At 41.5% G+C, this 19,937-nt stretch overlaps 1 protein-coding gene across 2 annotated transcripts; it reads right to left on the bottom strand.

Moving 5' to 3' along the window:
* Nucleotides 1-704: 704 nt before the first annotated feature.
* ctxn3 (cortexin 3) lies at nucleotides 705-19,679 on the bottom strand. 2 transcript variants are annotated; one of them, XM_018744697.2, is made up of 3 exons: nucleotides 19,300-19,679; nucleotides 15,435-15,458; nucleotides 705-3,592 (listed from the first exon to the last, which is right to left on the bottom strand). In XM_018744697.2, the coding sequence occupies exons 1-3, from the start codon at nucleotides 19,328-19,330 to the stop codon at nucleotides 3,258-3,260; spliced, it is 390 nt and encodes a 129-aa protein (XP_018600213.1). In that variant the 5' UTR covers nucleotides 19,331-19,679; the 3' UTR covers nucleotides 705-3,257. The 2 variants fall into 2 exon arrangements, with proteins under 2 accessions (XP_018600213.1, XP_018600214.1); XM_018744698.2 differs by lacking the exon at nucleotides 15,435-15,458.
* Between the last annotated feature and the right edge of the window lie 258 nt (nucleotides 19,680-19,937).

Raw genomic sequence — 19,937 nt, 5'->3', positions numbered from 1 at the left:
ACTTTAGGATTCCGCCCTTTAATTAATGTCTTTTGCATTAAATGGTGACATTACTTATGTGAACATTTGTACCAGTCTGGGTTTTATTACGTTCATTTAGGGCTGTCTGGACATCGGGGACAAGTCCCTGGCATTTCTGCCAGCTCTCAGCATAAATAAAAAGATTTCGGCAACGGGCCTGCTAGCTGTAGTGATCTTTCATAAAACAATGCATCTTAATAAACTCTTAAAGACTCTTAATAAACTCTTAAGGTGTTCTTGATCTGTAATAATATAGGCATCCTGTATGGTTTCTTACTACACTTCGGTCTGACCACATCTGGCAGTTGAAAATCCGTTCTCAAAGGTGTATTCACAGCAGTTGGTCACTAAACTGGATTTATTGCATGGTTGTGTGTGCTACATGTTTGTGTCTGTATGGCTGCATAAATGAATGTGTGTGTGTGTGTCTGTGGCCTGCATTAGACAGGCATCTGATACAGTAAGAATCATACTTTCAGCTCTACAGTATGTTCCTGTTGTATGAATACAATACAATTTTTCAAAAGGTAATTCAAAATTAACAAACTTTTAAAGTTATGTTTGAAGATTTTCAAACAAAAAACAAAATATTTTACTGTCAGTAATGTTGATTTAGAAAGCACTGCTCAGTCTTAAGAGACACAGTCAAAAAATGTTAATTATTTTTATTTTATTGAGGGTACAATGGATGGTTACAATTTACAAGGTGGTAGCTCATTACATGTTTCATTTCTTTGTAGTTTAATAACTACATAATTCCTATGAATATATTGCAGTACTGTTTACTTACCAGTTAGTTCTGTTAGTTTACATAATTAGTCTACTAAAACAGAGAATTATGAATTGTAATTCACAGCACTTAAAGGCAATATCCCTCATTCATAGCGATGAGAAGGCTTTGTTCTTGAACAGTTGGCAGGTCATATTACAATCTCAGCAATCACAGTTTAGAGCAACGTGGTGCCTGTGCAAATCCCATACCTGTCCCAATCCAGTGGCAGTTCACTAAATCAGTTTGTTTATTCGTTTGTCTGATCAATCGAGATGGTGATGGGGGGTGGGGGGTGAATTGGCACAAGTGGTACGACAACTCTTTGGGATTCAGACTATTTTTATTCTAAAACCTGCAAAACATATCACATAACACAGTTTTTCTCATTCCTGTCTCTCTATTAAAAGTTGGTTTAAGGCTCTCTAGCTAATGAGAGTCAGTTTCTGTCATCCATAACTTTTATTTTTTAAAAAAAAAACATATCAATAACCACTCGCTATATAGGAATTTGTTGGATCGCTTCGGTTTGTCCTTGACAAGGAGATTGTGCTCAAAATAGCCGAGTCTCCTGACAGAAAAAGGAGACGGAACAGCTCTGGAACGAGCGCTTCAGACGTTGCGCTTCACTGCGTTTCCTGTGTCCGTATTTGCGACCACTATGTACAAAGCAAAGCCCGGAGAGGAAGAGGAAAAGTTCACAATGAGGTGATTTACAGTGCCTTAAAAAGTGCAAACAGTCTTTGCTGCATTAAATGCGCATCAGGAAGCCTGGCTCCACCAAAACCCATTATGTAAACGGCGCACCTATTTTCCTGTTACATTTGCGCTGCGGTCCTATTAATGATCTATTAAAGCAACCGTCTTGTTTTGTGACTCTGAAGTGCGTAGCTTACACACAGGCCATGGCTCATATCAGCATGTGGACAATGTCAGACTCCATTTATAATGGTTCCTAATACCCCAGTCAATGGGAGTCATTTTTCCCCCGTGGCTATTTTTAAGCAGTGGCTAATAGTGCAATGTAATCACAAAATCGAAAGATATGAACCGATAGCTGGAAAATAATAAGAACGGGAAAGCCTGCAGTCACATGAAAAATGGCTCCTTGGGCATTGCCCGCCCTGGTCGATACAAGGTCTAGTGCAGGTCTTTCTTTAACGTAAAGGTCAGGTATTCTACAAGGAATAACGTACACCGGGAGTCAAGCTGATCACCCTGTAGCATTAGCAGGCAGCAGACAGATAACTGCATCACACACTCCAGCTATGTTTGCTTAACTGACAGCTGATTTGATGGATCGTAGTGATTCTCGAAAAATGGCGGCTTTAATTGAATCCTGTGAAACCACCGACGCTGGGAAGTGTGAAGGACGATAGAGAGCCCACACACCCACAGAGGTTTGATGACCACTGTCACTGAGCTGCTGATGGCGTCAAACTTTAAACTGACATTTGATAAGTTGACAAGCACCACAAACACCGTACAACTCGCTGGAGCTTCGTGTCAAGTGCAGCAGTTCGTAACAGTCTTCCGTCAACGCAAGCAGGCTGCAGCGCGATACGGAGCTGATGCCTCCCACCTCCTAGCGAACGACTTAAAATGCCAAGACCCTCCGAGGTGAGGTAAACAACTACATCCGTTTCCTGGACCACTGGAATGAACAGAACAGTACTGTTAGCACACAACTGGTAGCATTTAAGGTCAAGTGTAACGCACTTCTATTTCTGCTTCTACTTCAAGCTTCGTGTTAGGCTAAACAAGGTATGAGCATACTGTAACTGGCCTTTTTTTCCTGACTGCAGAAAACAATGTTTTAACTATATTCTGACAGTGCAAATAATCACTGTATACATTCCCCCATTTGCCAGTGAAGACATTTATACAGGTTTCACCCCTGTTGTGCAGTGGATCTATAACACACATGTTACTACTTTACACTAATGGTACATAAGAACCCAGGTGCTGATTCTCAATGTATAATGGTCCCAGACTGAAAGGGAGAAACACTGCAACTGGATAGCAGGTCAAAGCAGTAGTATGGTTTGGATTAGTTAACCAAATGGCCTTCATGGTTAATCCAATTTCATAGCCACTCAACCAACTAAGCACAGATTTCCCAGTTTTTCTCTGGCAATGCTCAACCATAAGTCTGTCGATTTTGCCTATGCTGGTGAGTCTTTCAGATGTTCTTGAGCTTGAGGATGGCGTACCTACAGCAGTGTGACTTCACATAGCAGCACGAGAGATCACGTAGCGTCACTGAACAAGCTGTGAGGTATTAGGAAGAGGAGAACTACCCTGTATGAGCTGGGAGAGTCTCCCAGCGGCACTGAGGGAGACCACAGCAGTGTCTGTCCCACGGCAGACATCAGCGTTTTCTGCCTTCCATGTAAACAATATCCAGCCTCTTGGGATAAATCAAAGTGTTTTCCACGTGTGGTGTGTCAGCTGCTGAATGGCTGCATCATGCCAGGGTGTAGTCAAACTGGCCTTTCTCCAGCCCATCAAGGCCATCGGCCCAGGTCGAGGTGGGCATGCTGCGGTAGGGGTCCAGAAGAATGCGGAAGCAGCGCACGATCAGGATGCCCAGGAAGACGAAGAGGAAGATGACAAAGGCAAAGGTGGTCTTCTGCTCCAGTGTCATGCCGGCGTCAGCCACGGAGCCCCCCGCCTGGAGCAGCGTAGAGGTGAAGGGCTCCCCCTCCATCATCCAGGAGAACTGCAGAGGGTGCTCCCACAGGACGGGCTCTCGCATCCTCACTCTGCCCCGCCCCAGCTCCTCCAGGTGGACCTCATTGTCTGTGGGCAGAGGGACACGACAAACAGGAGTGAGCTCTTAGAGCAGAGTAAGTCAAAATGAACGAGCTTACAGTAATGAAAAAGCTGACAAGAATTCATTAACTCACCTAAGCATCATTCAAGCCATCTACTAATACTCACAAAGCACAAGAGTTTCTAGCGGACTTATCCCGGTTCACAATTTATAGATTAAATGGAGGAGGGAACAGACTCCTTTATGTGGTTAACTAATAATAGGAAGACTGTAAACTCCATCCATCCATCCATCCATCCATCCATAATTCCCTGGCTAATACAAGGTTGTGAAGGTCCAGAGTCTATCCTGGAAACATAGGGTATGAGGTAGGATACACCCTGGATAGAACACCTGCACTACCGCGGTTAAGGGCTTAAAACAACCACCTGTCCACTCTGTACACACACACACACACATTTTCAGAACCGCTTGTCCCTTACGGGGTCACGGGGAACCGGAGCCTACCCGGTAACACAGGGCGTAAGGCCGGAGGGGGAAGGGACACACCCAGGACGGGACGCCAGTCCGCCGCAAGGCACCCCAAGCGGGACTTGAACCCCAGACCCACCGGAGAGCAGGACTGCGGTCCAACCCACTGCGCCACCACACCCCCTCCACTCTGTACAATGGAATCAAAAATGACAAATGCTTAGTATGCAGCATCTTCATCACTGAGAAATGCAAGACTTTTCACAAACACATCAATAGCATTAGTGAACTGTGCCATTCTAAGAGTTTTATTCAGATGGGAGTTCTATACTCCAGTGCTTCTCATGAATTCTTTACTCATTGTGCATGGCTTTCTGACGGATTCTTTAACAACACTGCATATATCAAGTCCAGTTTTTGGCAACAACGCAGTGGTCGAGTACACAGGCCATAATGGAGCCATTTTTAAAAATGTAGCGCAATACACACACACACACACACACATTTTCAGAACCGCTTGTCCCATATGGGGTTACGGGGAACCGGAGCCTACCCGGTAACACAGGGCGTAAGGCCGGAGGGGGAGGGGACACACCCAGGACGGGACGCCAGTCCGTTGCAAGGCACCCCAAACGGGACTCGAACCCCAGACCCACTGAAGAGCAGGACCCGGTCCAACCCACTGTGTAGCGCAATATTCCATTGTAATTACACAATCAATTGCTCAAGAATCATCTCTAAATTTTATCAGACATCAAAATGATTTCAGCAGGCACAAACAACTGTTATGCTTTATTAAAATAAAGCATTAACAAGAGAGTTTTATTTGAATTTCTAGCCAGTTTGAACCAGGTGTCACAAGTCCTGAGTCTTAAACGCCCAGTGCTAAATTTCCTGATATACTGAGCTTTGTCATTTACCGCTCCAGCCAACAATAGCGCTTGACAAATCTTCTGATCCCCTCTGCTGCAGGAATTAGCTTTTGATAGATGAGCTGCTGAACCACTGCTGTTGTCACAGAGCAGCTTCAAGGCTGATTCAGAGTGGCCTGAATGGACTGAATGGTATCTAAAATAGTGGAACTGACTCACATCTTCTCTCTTTTATAACAAGACACTAAGCTGATAAGAATAATATATGCCAGCTGTGCATCTTCAAGCAATGTCTGACTCAAAGGAGGCTTACAAGAGTAGAGTCAAAGTCAAGAGTAGTCTCTCAAATCATGATCAAAAGTTTAGATCTTGTGTTGCTCTTGAACAGTGTGAAGAATTTTCATTCGGGAAATAATTTTCAGCTGAGCCACTGCAGACAGGACTTTCAACACGATAGTGTAGACTTCGCAAGAAAAAATGTGTGATTGCAGAATTAAGCTATCTACAGCAGACTTGCTGCTCTCATAAAAAAGTGCATCCTATAGTTCTCCTTGAAGTTCTTTTGAATTTAATGCAGCCAAAAACAGTGTTTGCTTTCTTCTTTTCAAATTGTTTTGAGACCTCGCTGTATGGAGGGTGTTCATCATACCAGACACAAGAGCCCTTATGTGCTGCAAGGATCCTATAATTCAGCTGCAAGACTCTACAAATGAAGTGCTCTTTTCATTCACAGCTGTTCAACCTGCAGAGAGAAGTTCAAAATCCAGTCATGAATCTGAAATGCAAATTAAGTCAAAATTACACTGCTTTACATGAGATGCCTGCCGCCAATATCATTTGTTGGAATCTCTGTCAGTCTTGGGGAAGGCCTGTGGGCAAATTCTGAAAATAAAGTGTTATATTCCTGAGCAAGCACAAAATCTGTAAGGATGCAAAGACTGACGATAACCAGCGAGACTAATGGTGACTTTCTGCAGCAGCTCTGGCGGACACATTGCTACTCTTGTTCTCCTGCATCTTCTTTCTGTTCGCCATACATTGTGTATCCACAGCTTAAATAACCAACAGGTTTATTTAAGTGGAAAGTGGGGTGGAATCAAGTGTACCTGTTCATTAAACCACATCATTTGTATTTAAACTGCTATTGAACATTATATTTTATTACCCCATTATCACAGTTCTTGATATCACCAAGCTCAGACTTCCTCAGCCGGTTTGGTCAGAATATGCATATATTTCTGTTCAAGTGGCCGAATGCAAAAGGAAGAGCACCAAATGGGGATTCTGAGGGTGTCTCATTAAAACCTGCAACCGCTTAAAGGTCAAGGATGGGGAGAGAGCGGTGCCTTCTGAAGCCACTGCTGCAGTTTTTATTTTATTATTCTGTCTATAAGTGAGAAGGGCAGCTGCAGAGAACCTTCCTAGAGATTAGACAGCGACACTTACTCATGACCTTACTGTCAAATTTGTTTGGGCTGATAGCTGTGATTCACTATTTCTCCAAAACAGGATAGAATGTCAGATTGCTAAAGAACCTGCTGACTGATGCTTCTTCACTATCATTGGCAAACAGAGCATACAGAAGTCTTTATTAAATTACATTTCTTTTCACACAAAGCACAGTTCCCACAACTGTATTTATGACCTTATTGTTCAATTTCTTTGACATAACTATCAGTTTTGTTTAATACATCCATTGCTCACATTATGGGGTTAAATTCTTCCATGAAATCACACACACATTTTCTGAAACCACTTATCCCATGCAGGGTCGCAGGGAGCCGGAGCCTAACCCGGCAACACAGGGTGTGAGGCTGGAGGGGGAGGGGACACACGCAGTACGGGACGCCAGTCCGTCGCAAGGCACCACAAGCAGGAGTCGAACCCCAGACGCACTGGAGAGCAGGACCTGGACAAACCCACTGCACCACTGCGCCCCCTGTTCATGAAATCACCCCATACTGAAATTACTGCTGTGAGGGAACTGAACTGCTGTGATTTCTTATGAAAAAAATATAAAGGTTCTGGAAATAAAAATATTCCCTTAAATTCACAAAGATTCCAGAATAAAAGTTATTTTGATGCATGACAATAACACCCATCATTAGTAAAGCAGCACCTAAATGAAGAGAGTCCAACTACCACTATTTGAGCTGTATTTGTACACTACTTTGCATTGTTTCCAGAGTAATTTAAAGTTTAATATGATATATTCAGGCAATATAAAGTCAGACTCATACCATTTTGGGACAAAAACTTTATGGGTTTGACACAAAAGTGTGTAATTGTCCAAAAAGTATACTAAAAGCAGTGATGCTGTTGTACAGAATAAAATACCCATTTGCAGAAGTGAAATCGCCATGTAATGGATAAAAAATCCATTGTACTGAATTAAAAGCTCAATGTATGAAAAAGGGCTATATATTTAATATATTTTTTCAGAAGCTCTTACACCAGTTTTTTGTTGCATGATTCTTGCATTTTTGTAAGGAATGAGTTGTTCTGTCAAATTTAAAAAAGAAAACAAAAAAACTAAACTTGGACTTATATTTTCACCATTTTATGAAGTACTTTAATAAAAAAGAACATCCAGATCTTCCTGCGACAGTCTCTGGATCACATAGCCCTGCTAAACACACTCTATCCACATACACATTTTGCATCTCACACTTTTCTGTGCATGGCCATGTAATGAAGGGTTACATTAATTTTGAACACTGCCCAAAAATGCACCCAGTGCTGTCCGTGCCCGTGGCATGATGAGGTTTATCTCTCCAGGCAGCAGGGGCCGCTGCAGAGCCGCAGAGCCGCAGTGCAGGGGTGCTGGGGGGAGGGTCCCCGGCCCTGTCTAACATATCACCTAATTCATTCATAAACCAGATAAAGAACTTTTACCTTTAATTATAGTACCGCAACCTTTCATTGTTACTGTTCTCAAAGTCAATTTTACCATAACTTCTGCTTATTAAAACACATTTTGTGAAAACGATAAACTAGGACAAAGCCCAACAACGGAAAAAGATATTAACCGAGCCTTTGAAAAAACTGTATTGTCTTGCAATTAATTCTTCCCTACCAAGTGCCACCTTCCGTTACAATTAAGACAACATTTTATTGTAGAACTCATGAAAAACAACCTGAAAAAATGCTTCCTCATCGGTTGTTCCTTGCAAAGCACCACGGAATGCTATGGAATTTGTAAATGTGCCATTTTAATGCCCTTGACCATTTTGAAATCTATACTATATACCGTATACCTACCATATCAGCCTGTATGTAAACTGATAGTAAACCACAATCAACTATGAAAGCAACAGCAGTTCACACACACACACATTTTCAGAACCGCTTATCCCTTACGGGGTCACGGGGAACCGGAGCCTACCCGGCAACACAGGGCGTAAGGCCGGAGGGGGAAGGGGACACACCCAGGACGGGACGCCAGTCCGCCGCAAGGCACCCCAAGCGGGACTTGAACCCCAGACCCACCGAAGAGCAGGACTGCGGTCCAACCCACTGCGCCACCGCACCCCCCCTCCGCAACAGCAGTTCATTAAAATGCAATTAGCTTCCACTGTGAATGTAAAATTTTTTTAATTTTTGCCAAGCAAACACACATACTGATTGTTTGTGTATTTCTAAAAGTCATGCCCTTCACTTTTCCCTCAGTGAGACCTTTGCGGTTTTGCATCGGATTCAGAATTGTCCACTGTGGCTCCCACGGGTCACACCGTGATGCCGGAGCCAGCGCTTGCTGAGGAAGAGTTGCATTTTTCATTGCAGGAAAGCAGCAACTTCAACTGAACCCACAGGAGGCAGGTAAGTGAACTCTTGGAAACTTCTAGTTTCCATAGGCAGATGGTGCTATGGACCTTCAACAGGGAAGGGCCTCCAACCGGAAGGGGTGGCTTTACTGCCTGTGTCAGCATGCTTATACTGGTAAACCTTGAGTTATGACATACGTGACTTATGACAGTCAACCTATCAACCTTCTTACATTATTGTTGTGTTCTCACGATTAATCTTAACATCTAATGACTACTCTATCTGCTGTACGATAACATCGACTGGCTGCGCTGCCACAAGGCACCCATATTCCTTAGTGTTTGGGTTTGTGGCAGCAACTGCATTTTGTTCACAAAACATTTTTGTCTGCAATTCCCTGCAATTAACTTTTTATTTAAAATGGCTAGCAAGCCAAAAGGTGAGGGCAACGGTGATGAAACGTAAAGGGAAAAATTTAGAAATAGTGCAGGATGAAACTATTATTATGATATTGTCCTTCATTTATATTATTATTCTATGTTAGTATTATCAGAACATGAATAATGTGAGATATTAGTGAAAAATATAACAAAGCTCTATTACACAACATAGCATTCATGCATTTCAATTGTTAACATACGTTTATTGTTTATATAATGCGATGCAAGAGGGTTTCTGCAGCAGAATTTTAGAATGGCCAAAAATTGAGTAGCTGAAACAGCACAGCAGTGTAGTTAATTGAGCTGTACTCCATGAATGCAGCAGTATCTCGAATTAAAATTGATCTGCCTCTGTATTATCAGTAGTTACTTTTCTCTGTTTTCATCTATCCAAATGCATAGTGTCAGTCAGCTCACACACAAGTTGTGCCCACTGTATACAGTGAAACCTGCTGGAATCCAGTACTTTACAATGTGTCTGACAATGCTTGGAGCATCTTTCATTGCCATAAACCAATATATTTTTGCATCATTTGTTTGCTCAGAGCAAGACTTTCTCAACAAAAACACAAAATAAATAAAAGATGTGTCAGTCTTATTGTATTTCAGATCCCTGTTCTTAGGCGGCTATAAGTGTTTTTTTTACACAGCTAGTCCCTCTTGTTGATTCATCTTACTATGCTATGCCCCTTCAGTCAAACTAATCAATATAATCCTGCATCTCTAAACCACCTGGACTAATTAGCTCACAAAACATACTTTTTAACGGCGACTGCATTTGAAGGTAAATACAGATACGTGAATAACAAACAAAGAGAAAATTGATTTCACTGAAAAAAACAACAAACAGGGAAGAAATTGGGGGACATATATTAAAGAGTGACAAAGACAAATCAGTAAATGCTGACGTGTTCAAAACAATTTTAAATGACCATAAATATAATAGCTATATCCATTTGTCAGTTTAATTTATTATCACATCCTCCTGTGCTCATGGTGGTTGAACTGAGTAAATATGTTACTGCAGAGAGATGAATTGTCACAGCAACTGAACTGAAGGCTCATTTAAAGGCTGAAGGGTGACGTACAACCCGAATATAAAGATAAATACTGTTGCTAATTGAAAAAGTAGCTTCATGCCATCCTTACACTCTCAACTCGTTTTATTCTGCCCCGAATAACGAGGGGACAGCAATAAAGAAGACTTACACCACCTTCCCTGCAATCAATGCCAAAGACAGCACTTAAAACCAGGAACCTTACACAGGACACTATGTTTCTTAATGCCCGCGGGGAACCAGGTTAATCTGTGAGTCCCCTGAGGTGTACTATCTCTCGTGCTCCAAATGGTAATGCGTCATAATCCACGCATTAAGCACCAAAGTTGGCTGTCTCTGTGTAAACGTCAGCTTCATGATGTCTGTGCCGTTTTTTCTCGCTTTGCTGCACTGTCGGAAGGGACCTGTCTTCACAGCGCCAGTGTCATCGGCTGAATTCGGCTCAAGGCCAGGAGATTTGTTCGCCTTGCAATTTCGCCCCCACCAAAGAAAGACACGTTATTACTACTGCTCACTTCTTGATAACCAAATCCTAAAAGCCCCAAGCACTTCCTGTATGCTTTTATCTAAAGCAACTCACAGTTTTTAACATTTAAATTATTAAAGGTACAACATCAGGGTCTCCCCTAGGACTGGATCCAGCAACCCTGAATTTACCAGGTTGTGTCTATAACAGCAATATTAAGTGCTCCCCATTATATACCTGTCAGCAGAAATGTATAGCTTTAAAATTAGATTATTTTAACATTTATGTGGCAAATTTGCCCAAAGCTATGATCTCAAGGTTAGAACAGCAGAGCCTCTCCAGTGATTTCAGTGAACAAGCCTCGGGTTAAAATTGTTTGTCCTTAGCCACTACTCTACACGCGGCCCTCTAATACAGCAGTATTATTTTAAATGCCCTGTACAATGTGTGGCTGTTAGGATGATGCTTGAGTGCAAAGCTTCTTATATATTGTCCAGTTCATATTGCTGGATATTTGAGCAATTTGCACTAATAGGGGCTCAGGAGTATAACAAGGCCCTGCTGTGATGTGGTCTCAGCTCTCTGACAGCCCGCTTTGCCACACTGCAGTTATCTTCCGCTGCTGAATCATAAAGGGTTTGTGAAAATGACATAACACGGCGATGCAATTCCCCATCCCCTCTGAATATCAATTTGATTCTAGCTGCCTCAGCAAACAGCTCAAAACACTGACAGGGATTACAGAAAAAATACCTAATTTGATTTAAAAAAGCCAGTCATAGGGATTAAATTTTTGTTATTAAGACTAAGTAATTTGCGAAGAAACATTAAAAATATCCATTTGAACTATTACATGTGACAAGAATATTTGATACATGATAATTACTGTTATAATGTTTTTATTTCAGGTGACTTACGGTTCAGTGTCTTTCGATAGTTGTTACTGTGATTTCATGTATACACATACATGACAAAGGTATCTAGTTAAGACGAATTAGGTGAGGGGACACATACACACACACACTCTGTCTGAAACTATCTGTCCCAAGCAGAGTTGCGGCAAACCGGAGCCTAGCCTGGCAGCACAGGGTGCAGGGATGGGCAGAGGGGTGACGATGACACCCAGGACAGGATGCCAGTCCGTTGCAAGGCACCCCAAGCAGGACTTGAATCCCCAACTGGCCAGAGAGCAGGCCCCAGTTAAACCCACTACACCACCACCTCCCTGAGCCCCCTGTGAGGATAGAGAGATTTTATCTACAGACCAGATGTACACTGTGACCAAAACTTTTCAAAAGTGTAATAAGTGTAAATGTTTTGAAGAAATATTACTGCATAATGACTACTAGTGCAGAAAAATACAGTCCTCTCTCCCCCAACCCTTCTGAATCAATGCTAATTCCCCAACTCACATTTTACGTGTTTATGACATGTATTTTTAGCTGATGGAAATAACTGTGTGACTCTTTAGCTGCATAGCTGACATCCCTAAGAAGCCTGAGGCTAAACAAATGCTGCGATGCTGCCAAGATCTGGTGAGGATTGTATTCCCTCTTGGGTATCAGTGAGTGCTTGTTCCTTTCCACAACACTTCTGGATATTTCAGATGAGGTGGGATTTCCATGAGTGAGAGTGGCTCCAAACTTCTTGCCTACAGTGCATGTCTAGAGATTGTAGCATGTTGGCTAGTTGTTAACCTTTGAGCGAATGAAACGGGAAGGCAATTAATTCACAGTGCAGTTGCTTTTCTGATGGATGGTGGAGCCTTGATTCAGTCTCATGGGCCTTTCTTGGATTACAAATGGAGAATACCATTATAGAAGCCTCACACTGGCAAAAATAAAAATAAAAATAAAAATATAAAAAGGCACTGGAGGACTCAAAAAAACCAAAGCTCTCTGTTGAATAGTGAGGAAAGTGAGGAACAATGAAGTGAATGTTTCGGCATCATGCCATCACGAACACAAAAGTATCAGGAATTTGTTTGGGACTGTTTTATAGAGATATAACCTGCTGGACAGAGGGCACAAGCAATCAATTAGCACCATTACTTTTTGTCCTAATTAGAAAAACCAAATTACTTATTACTGAATTTTATTATTATTAAATGGGTCCAACTGCTTCACACTAAATCTAAAAAAAGAGAGTGTCTTTGTACTGCAATGAATTGAAACTGTTTTCTTGAAGAAAAGCAATTCTGAAAATATGACAACTCTGGCAATGTGTTTTAGTTCATGTACTGAAAATTAAAGACAAACACTAAGAGGACTTACCCGCAATATTTAAAGCTACACCGTAATGATGATTTCCCGCATTAAGTAGCTAAATTAGGACTGCTGAAATCTAAGATTCGGACAAAATAGACCAAGCTGAAGCGGACTGAATGGATCTTGACACAGATATGGCTTATGGAAATTAAGTATAGTCCTGAGCACCTACAGTTGTTCTATATACCATAATCCACCTGTTTAAATACGTGTAAACTAGAAAGAGGGTAGCACACAAACTGAAAAGAACAGTTACTGTCTGTAGCCAATATAAGCAGAAAATACTGCATAACAGCATAACTGACAAGCTAACATTAAAATCTATGCCATATAAGATATTAGCACACCTTTTATTACGCCTGCCTCACGGGGTGATGTACAGAACACCTTAGTAAGTGTTACAGCATGACTGTCAGGAACAGCAGTAGCGTTTCTCAAAAAAAAACCTTCTCAGTAAATATTCTATTTATATTCCCTTTTTATACTTCTGTCTACAAGAAACTATGCATATGACAAAGTAACACAAAGTACTAAATCGGTTTTAAATGCTGGCCATTATCATAAGCACGAAAGTTCAATCTGGTACAATTTCCTACAAAGAATACACTGGAAATGCAGACATTTACTGGAAATATGCTTCTATAAAAGTATAATGTATTACAATCAAATTTATGTTAGACTTTGTGCATTCTAAGCTTCATGTGTATCTCTTGGTCTCTCATTAACGAAAGCACAAAAAAAACCATTTTATATTTTTGAAAAACAAAACAGGAAAGGTTTTTTCCATGTGTGCATTTTTAGATTTATTTTTTAACCATCAAAATACGGACATCTATCCGCCCTGAATCCATTCCTGAAAATGACGTGGATAATGAAAAGACGAATAGCGGGAACCCATTTTCCATTTTTCCTTATGGGGAAAGTTATAGTCAGTTCCAAGCCCATCCTGAAAACCTCAACTGACTTTGACAAATGTCTTTAAAGATGATAAACACTTTATGAAACACAATAACAGTTCTAATGATAATAAATTAAAATAAGCATAATCATAAAGGAGGGGGCGTGGCAGCGCAGTGGGTTTGGCCAGAGCCTGCTTTGTGGTGGTTCTGGGGTTCGAGTCCTGCTTGGGGTGCCTTGTGGCGGACTGGTGTCCCGTCTGGGGTGTGTCCCCTACTCCTCCAGCCTTGTGCCCTGTGTTGCCAGGTTAGGTTTCAGTTTAACGTGATCCTGCTCAGGACAAGCGCTTGTTCACACTGATTTAATGATAAAGTACTACAGTAAATTATACAATATTTATTTAAGTTTCCCAGAAATATTGTAATAACTTGCCTGGACCGTGCCATTGGCAGCGTTGCAGAAAGACGGCTCAAAAGACAGAAGTGTCAGAACGCAACTTTTATTGTGCCTCCGCATCGTTAGGGAGCAGCACTCACAAAGCACACACACACACCCAGCCAAAAGCTCTCAAACAACAGAACAACACTGGAGTCATTAATCCCCATAACTCCCCACAATGGTTGCCCAATAACTATTTACATCCATAGCGGCAGCACAGCACTATGGGAGAGCTATTGCTCCCAGCGCCACAGCTAAAATATATTTTGTAGCTTTTTTGCCGGTTTGAGTAAGATACTATCAGAAAACATGTTCTTAGAGACTAAATTTGATGTTTTTTCTGGAAACACTGACAAAAAGACGTTATAGCGGAAGGGATCAGGGTGGAGGACAAAGATGGCTATTCATCTGTAAGAGGCGTTATAGCAAAAGGACTGATAACGGGAGTGTGGATAGTGGGTACGCCTATAGCATACACTTAGCCCCCAGTCCTAATTTGCTCCTGTAAACAGTCACGTAATGTGATGCAACGTAAACAGACTAAATACAGAACAACCAAATAATGAAATAACTTATCTCATTATTTCTTATCCGGAAAAATTTCAGTTCAATCCAACCCCATTCCACAAAACACCATAAGTGATGCCTAGTATCACAAAAAGTAGTGTAACGTTAAAATTTTACAAGGTTCTACTTTTTTATGGTCTGTTCCTATAAAACAATGGAAAAAAAATATTTTTTATTCATTATGTCTGCAAAAGTTTCCGAATGGTAGGGGTGGCTGTAGTAGGCCTATATATTTGTATATGTGTATATGTTATAAATATATATATATATATATATATATATATATATATATATATATATATATATATATAAATACAGACATAATATATAATACATATATATATTTTTGTATATATGTGTAATATATAGCAGTAGCATATAAAAAGCACCCTCACCATTCTACATTTCAAATAGAACCAAGAATGACTATTATTTTTCTTTCATTATATTTTATGTTCAACTTATTTCTTGTTCTCTAAATTACAAATATATGTTGAAATTAAAACTGTTACTTTCTAAGCTGCTTTTTTAAAGCTTACTTGGTCTATAGGATAGCATGAACATGAAGGCTATAGTGTATATAAAATAAAGTTTTTAAAAATGTTGATTTCATAAAAGTAAACTTACCATGATAGTCTGCATCAACTGGCTCTAGGAAGACAAAGGATATATATCACCTTTAAATAAATGAACAATTAGAAGTTTAAGTAGAATGGTACAAAACAGAGCATTGAAACACAATTTTAAGTATGCAAGAAAGACTGTAGAATGCCAGGGCACAACTTAGAGCGTGGGTACCCGGGTCACACAACACAGTACATCTCAGAGTCTCTGTCATATAGCCTCTTGGCATAATTTTCAAATGTGGTCTCAATTTATCAGACCAGACCAAATTCCACAGGCCCAGACGACATGTAGCAAACGAATAAATGAAAATCTGGACCAATTAACAAGTGGTATTAATAATTATAGACCAGATAAGTGATAAAGCTGGTATCAGGTGACCAAATAAGGGAATGAGTGCATAATAATTATTCAACGCTATAAGAAAGTTCAGCTGGTTATGGAATATTTGCTCAAAAGAACCTTAATAAACGGATTACAGTTTTCCTTTTTTTTATATATTCTATTTCAAGTCATTCATTAGCACTCTTTTACCCAGCTAGACTGGACATGTGGGTTTTATCAATTCTGGCTTTTATGTACCCAAACCAGCAGGCAACAACAATTAACAGCTTTCTGAGATATTTACCTTTAATAAATTTATAAGCATAATAACACAAATTCTACTTACACAAAGGTATGCAAATGGTAATTTCATAAACATTGAACATTCTGCCTCATTAGAGAGTTAAATACAATGCGATGCTGGTTCACTGCTCATCTCTGTTCAGTGCTTTGTGGAATGCTTGTTGCTGCAGTTACAGTAAAAATCACAGCATGAGGAACAGTGTGCTCTCACAAACGGACTTTCTTTTGATCCACAGAGCATGCACAAAGACTCTTGCAAAAGCTCTGCACCATAGCCTTGTCCTTCATGTTCACTGTGGCAAACTCTGGATTCTGTGTTTTCACTACTGAATGGATGCCTGATTTCTCAATTATTCACACGTTATTTATGCAGCCTTGCGGCCCTGCCGGTGGAATAAGAATTGCCTGACAAATACTCACGCCTAAGCAGCACATCCATCAATGTTGCTCCACTGAATGGTGCTGCTAGCAGCCTTATCTTTTTTTCTGAAAACTATCAAGTGCACATGGGAACACAGCTGGAGCTGGGGGAAACACACAGGTGCTGCACTGCAGCTGAATGGTGTTCCATACGGGGCGGTGTTGCTGGTGCAGGTGGGTTGTTTGTTGGTCGGTTGGGGATTACCTCTGCATCCCATCAATGATTTGCCTTATGTGCATGAGGTCAGGATCAATACATTACCTCTCCACAGGTATGTCTGAAGGCATAAAACCTATTTAAGATTGCATGTTCTATACATTAACCTTGAGGGCTCAAATATAATGCTTATAAATTAAAATGCATCCATGTGTGTTTGCTTGTGATGGCATTTATTTTACTGCCTGTCCAAATACATGTATACAATATGTTGCATTCCTAATAAGAAGTCACCCTCCTCAAGTTAAAATCACAGGTTTGGTCTTCTGAATGGGCAGGGGGGAACTGTACATAAATTTATGGAGGATAATTTGATATAAAATGAACTGAATGTCAGTAATGACAAAAAACAGCACATCGTTAAATCAATGATTCCGTTAAGGCCAAATGCGTGCAGCAAAAAAATTAATTCCACTATAAAATGAGATGCCATGCTATTAAGGTTAAATGATGCAGAAAAGCAAAATTCAGCACACTGCAGCATTAAGTACCATTGTTTTAAAGTCCATTGTTTTGTCTCGGGAATCCTGCACATAGTACTATCGGGAATTTGAACTGAAAAATTGCTCTCCCTGCATAAATATATTTGTTAACATTCATAGCATCCAGTGCAGCTGTCATCAATTCGCAAATCAAGAAAACATATGTACAATTGGACACACTTCCGGTTAGGTGTAGAAACAGAACTTAAAACAGTTTATAAAGCATACATTAACTTTTTGATGGGTAATGCAGAAGAAGTACAAGTTTGAGAACCGAACCCACTTTGGATGCTTCTGAAAATAACCTGATGGGATACGTTCGACTACATCAGCAGGGGCCTGTAGAAACGACTGGAAGAAGTGCAAACACAACTCCAATGACACACACACACACACACACACACACACACACACACACACACACACACACACACACACACACACACAAGACCTTGGCTGCGCACAGGCTCGTAGTTAGTCGGGAAAAAGGCGCGACTGATACACAGCATTTTAGTCGCCGACACTGTTGATCTCATACAGTTCTTACAATAACCATGCAAAAACAGCAAAACCGGTACCACACTAGCAATACAGCAGTCTACACCCACTTAGATTTTCCACTGCCTTCAAAATACAAGAATAATGGTATTGTAACCACTATCTTAAGTCAGCTTGGCAATACAGCATGCTGTAGCATTTTCTTCAGCTAAACATTTTAAGTCACTCTGGAGAAAAGCATCAGCTAAATGAATAATAAATATTAACTTAGCTAGCTAGATCATAGATAAAACTTACCTGCCAATGGACATAATTAGATTAATATCCACTATGCAATGAAGGCACCTACGCAATGAAGCTCATACCTACCCAAAATAACCGCATATGATATATGCAAAATTTAACTCAAAAAACCACTGAAAGTTTCAAGCATGAAAGCATGTTGTATCCATGTTTCAATCTCGCTGTTGCTCGCTATCCTCCTGTACCTCTGTTGTTCTTTCATGCCTGTGTAAGTCAGTGCTACTTGTCCTCGTCTCTGATACAGAGAGTTGGTGGATATTGCATAAAATCTCCTGCATAATATGCAAAGGGCCCGAGCATTGCAATTAAGATCTCAATTCGTCACTCACAGATCTGGACAAACCATTAAACTGGCAACCACTATAAGTTGCAATCTCCCTGGCAAGGGCAAGCGGATGCTCTACGTCAGTTTCCCAATGAATTTAGGACACAACCTGTCAAACAAAACACCAGAACCCCGATCTCCTACATCACCATCACGGTTAGACAGGATGTGCTGCAATAACACGAATTTTAACAGCATTACAGAACTTGTGTCGGCGTAGACTCAAAAACATCTAGATCTTAGGGTCTGTATGGACTGATGAGTTAATAAATGCAAATAAACTGATCCTTTTTTTTTCCATCTTCTGCTGTGGATTAACATGCCCACACAAATTCACGAAGGACCATTCCTTCAGTGCAAACGTGTCAGGCTGCTTTTGGTGTAAATTTAATGTAAATCAGGGATATGCAACATTATTTCAACAGTCCAGCGAAAAGCAGTGATAAACTAAATTACTGGAGTAATAAATAAGATTCTACCAAATCTCTTCTGCATTATTATTAAGAGTCCCGTGCCATTTGACAACTTTATACTTGAATTCGTTGTCAAATTGAGCAATCGCGACAGTTAGTTGGAGGGCAATTTGAGTGAATTTCTGATATTAAAATTGTCGAATTGAAGACGCAAGACAAGCAGCAGAAGGAAGGGGAAAAACTCATCTCTCCACCATACCTCCATCTCCACGGACGAATGATTCAGAGCTGCAAGCATCACAGAAAACACACACACATATCTAACACACATACATACATACGTGTGTGTGCGTACGTATATATGCGCGTGGGGCTACGAAGGGACTTGGTCGCGCGGGAACTGCTGCACCTTTAGCTCATTTTCACTCAACAAGTGCGTTAAGGCGAGTGTCACACCGCACTGCCACATGAACGTGTGTGCTTCCCCCCGAGCGCCGCGTGGTAAAACAACCTGAACCGCCACCTCGGAGCGAAAATAACAAGAAGAAGAAGAAGAAGAAAAAGAAATGGACTCGGGCTGTACCTTTATCTCCCCGTGAGAAAGACGGATCCATGTCCAGAGTTAGAAGGCAAACCTCGGGGATTCGCCCATTCTCTTCAGCGTCCCCTGCTCGCCCCCTCAGCGTCAGCACAGGGACAGGCAGAGGCAGAGAGAGAGAGAGAGACAGCGGGTGGGTGAAAAAGAGAAGCGGGAGGAAAAAAAAAGAAGCGGGAGGAGACGGCACGCAGCAAACCGCAGCTCAGTCTTCGTCTCCTTCTTCTTCTTCACAACACATTGCGGACGGGAAATTTGAGCGCTATTTTATTTTGAGGCGTCGACAACGGACTCCTCTCGCAGCCCTCGCGTGCGGCTTCGGGCGCGCGCGGATGCGCCTCGCGCCTCCCTTTACCCCTGCCCGGCAGAGAGAGAGAGAGAGAGAGAAAGAGCGAGCGAGCGAGCGCGTGCGGACCCTCGACGCTTGGCTCTCTGCGCGGAATGCGAGGCGCGCGGCAAAAACACGGCTGCAAACCTGCAGGAGTTGGAAATCACCGGGCATCCCCCCCCAGTCGCCTCCCCCTCCCGGTGCCCTCCTCGCTCGCACTATTCCCAGCGCTATTCCCCGCACCACAGTGGGCGGACGAGCGGCACCCCTGCCCGCAAATTCCCGTCAGCAACCTGTT

The sequence above is a fragment of the Scleropages formosus genome, chromosome 6 (assembly GCF_900964775.1).
Source record: "Scleropages formosus chromosome 6, fSclFor1.1, whole genome shotgun sequence".
NCBI classification, from domain to species: Eukaryota; Metazoa; Chordata; class Actinopteri; order Osteoglossiformes; family Osteoglossidae; genus Scleropages; species Scleropages formosus.
This window is presented reverse-complemented; position numbering and strand designations above follow the sequence as displayed.

Coding starts and splice junctions, on each gene's coding strand:
- ctxn3 (XM_018744697.2), bottom strand. CDS start 19,330: ATGGATCCGTCTTTCTCACGGGGAGATAAAG. Junction 15,459..19,299: donor TTTCTCACGGGGAGATAAAG/GTACAGCCCGAG, acceptor TTGTCTTCCTAG/AGCCAGTTGATGCAGACTAT. Junction 3,593..15,434: donor AGTTGATGCAGACTATCATG/GTAAGTTTACTT, acceptor CTCTGCCCACAG/ACAATGAGGTCCACCTGGAG.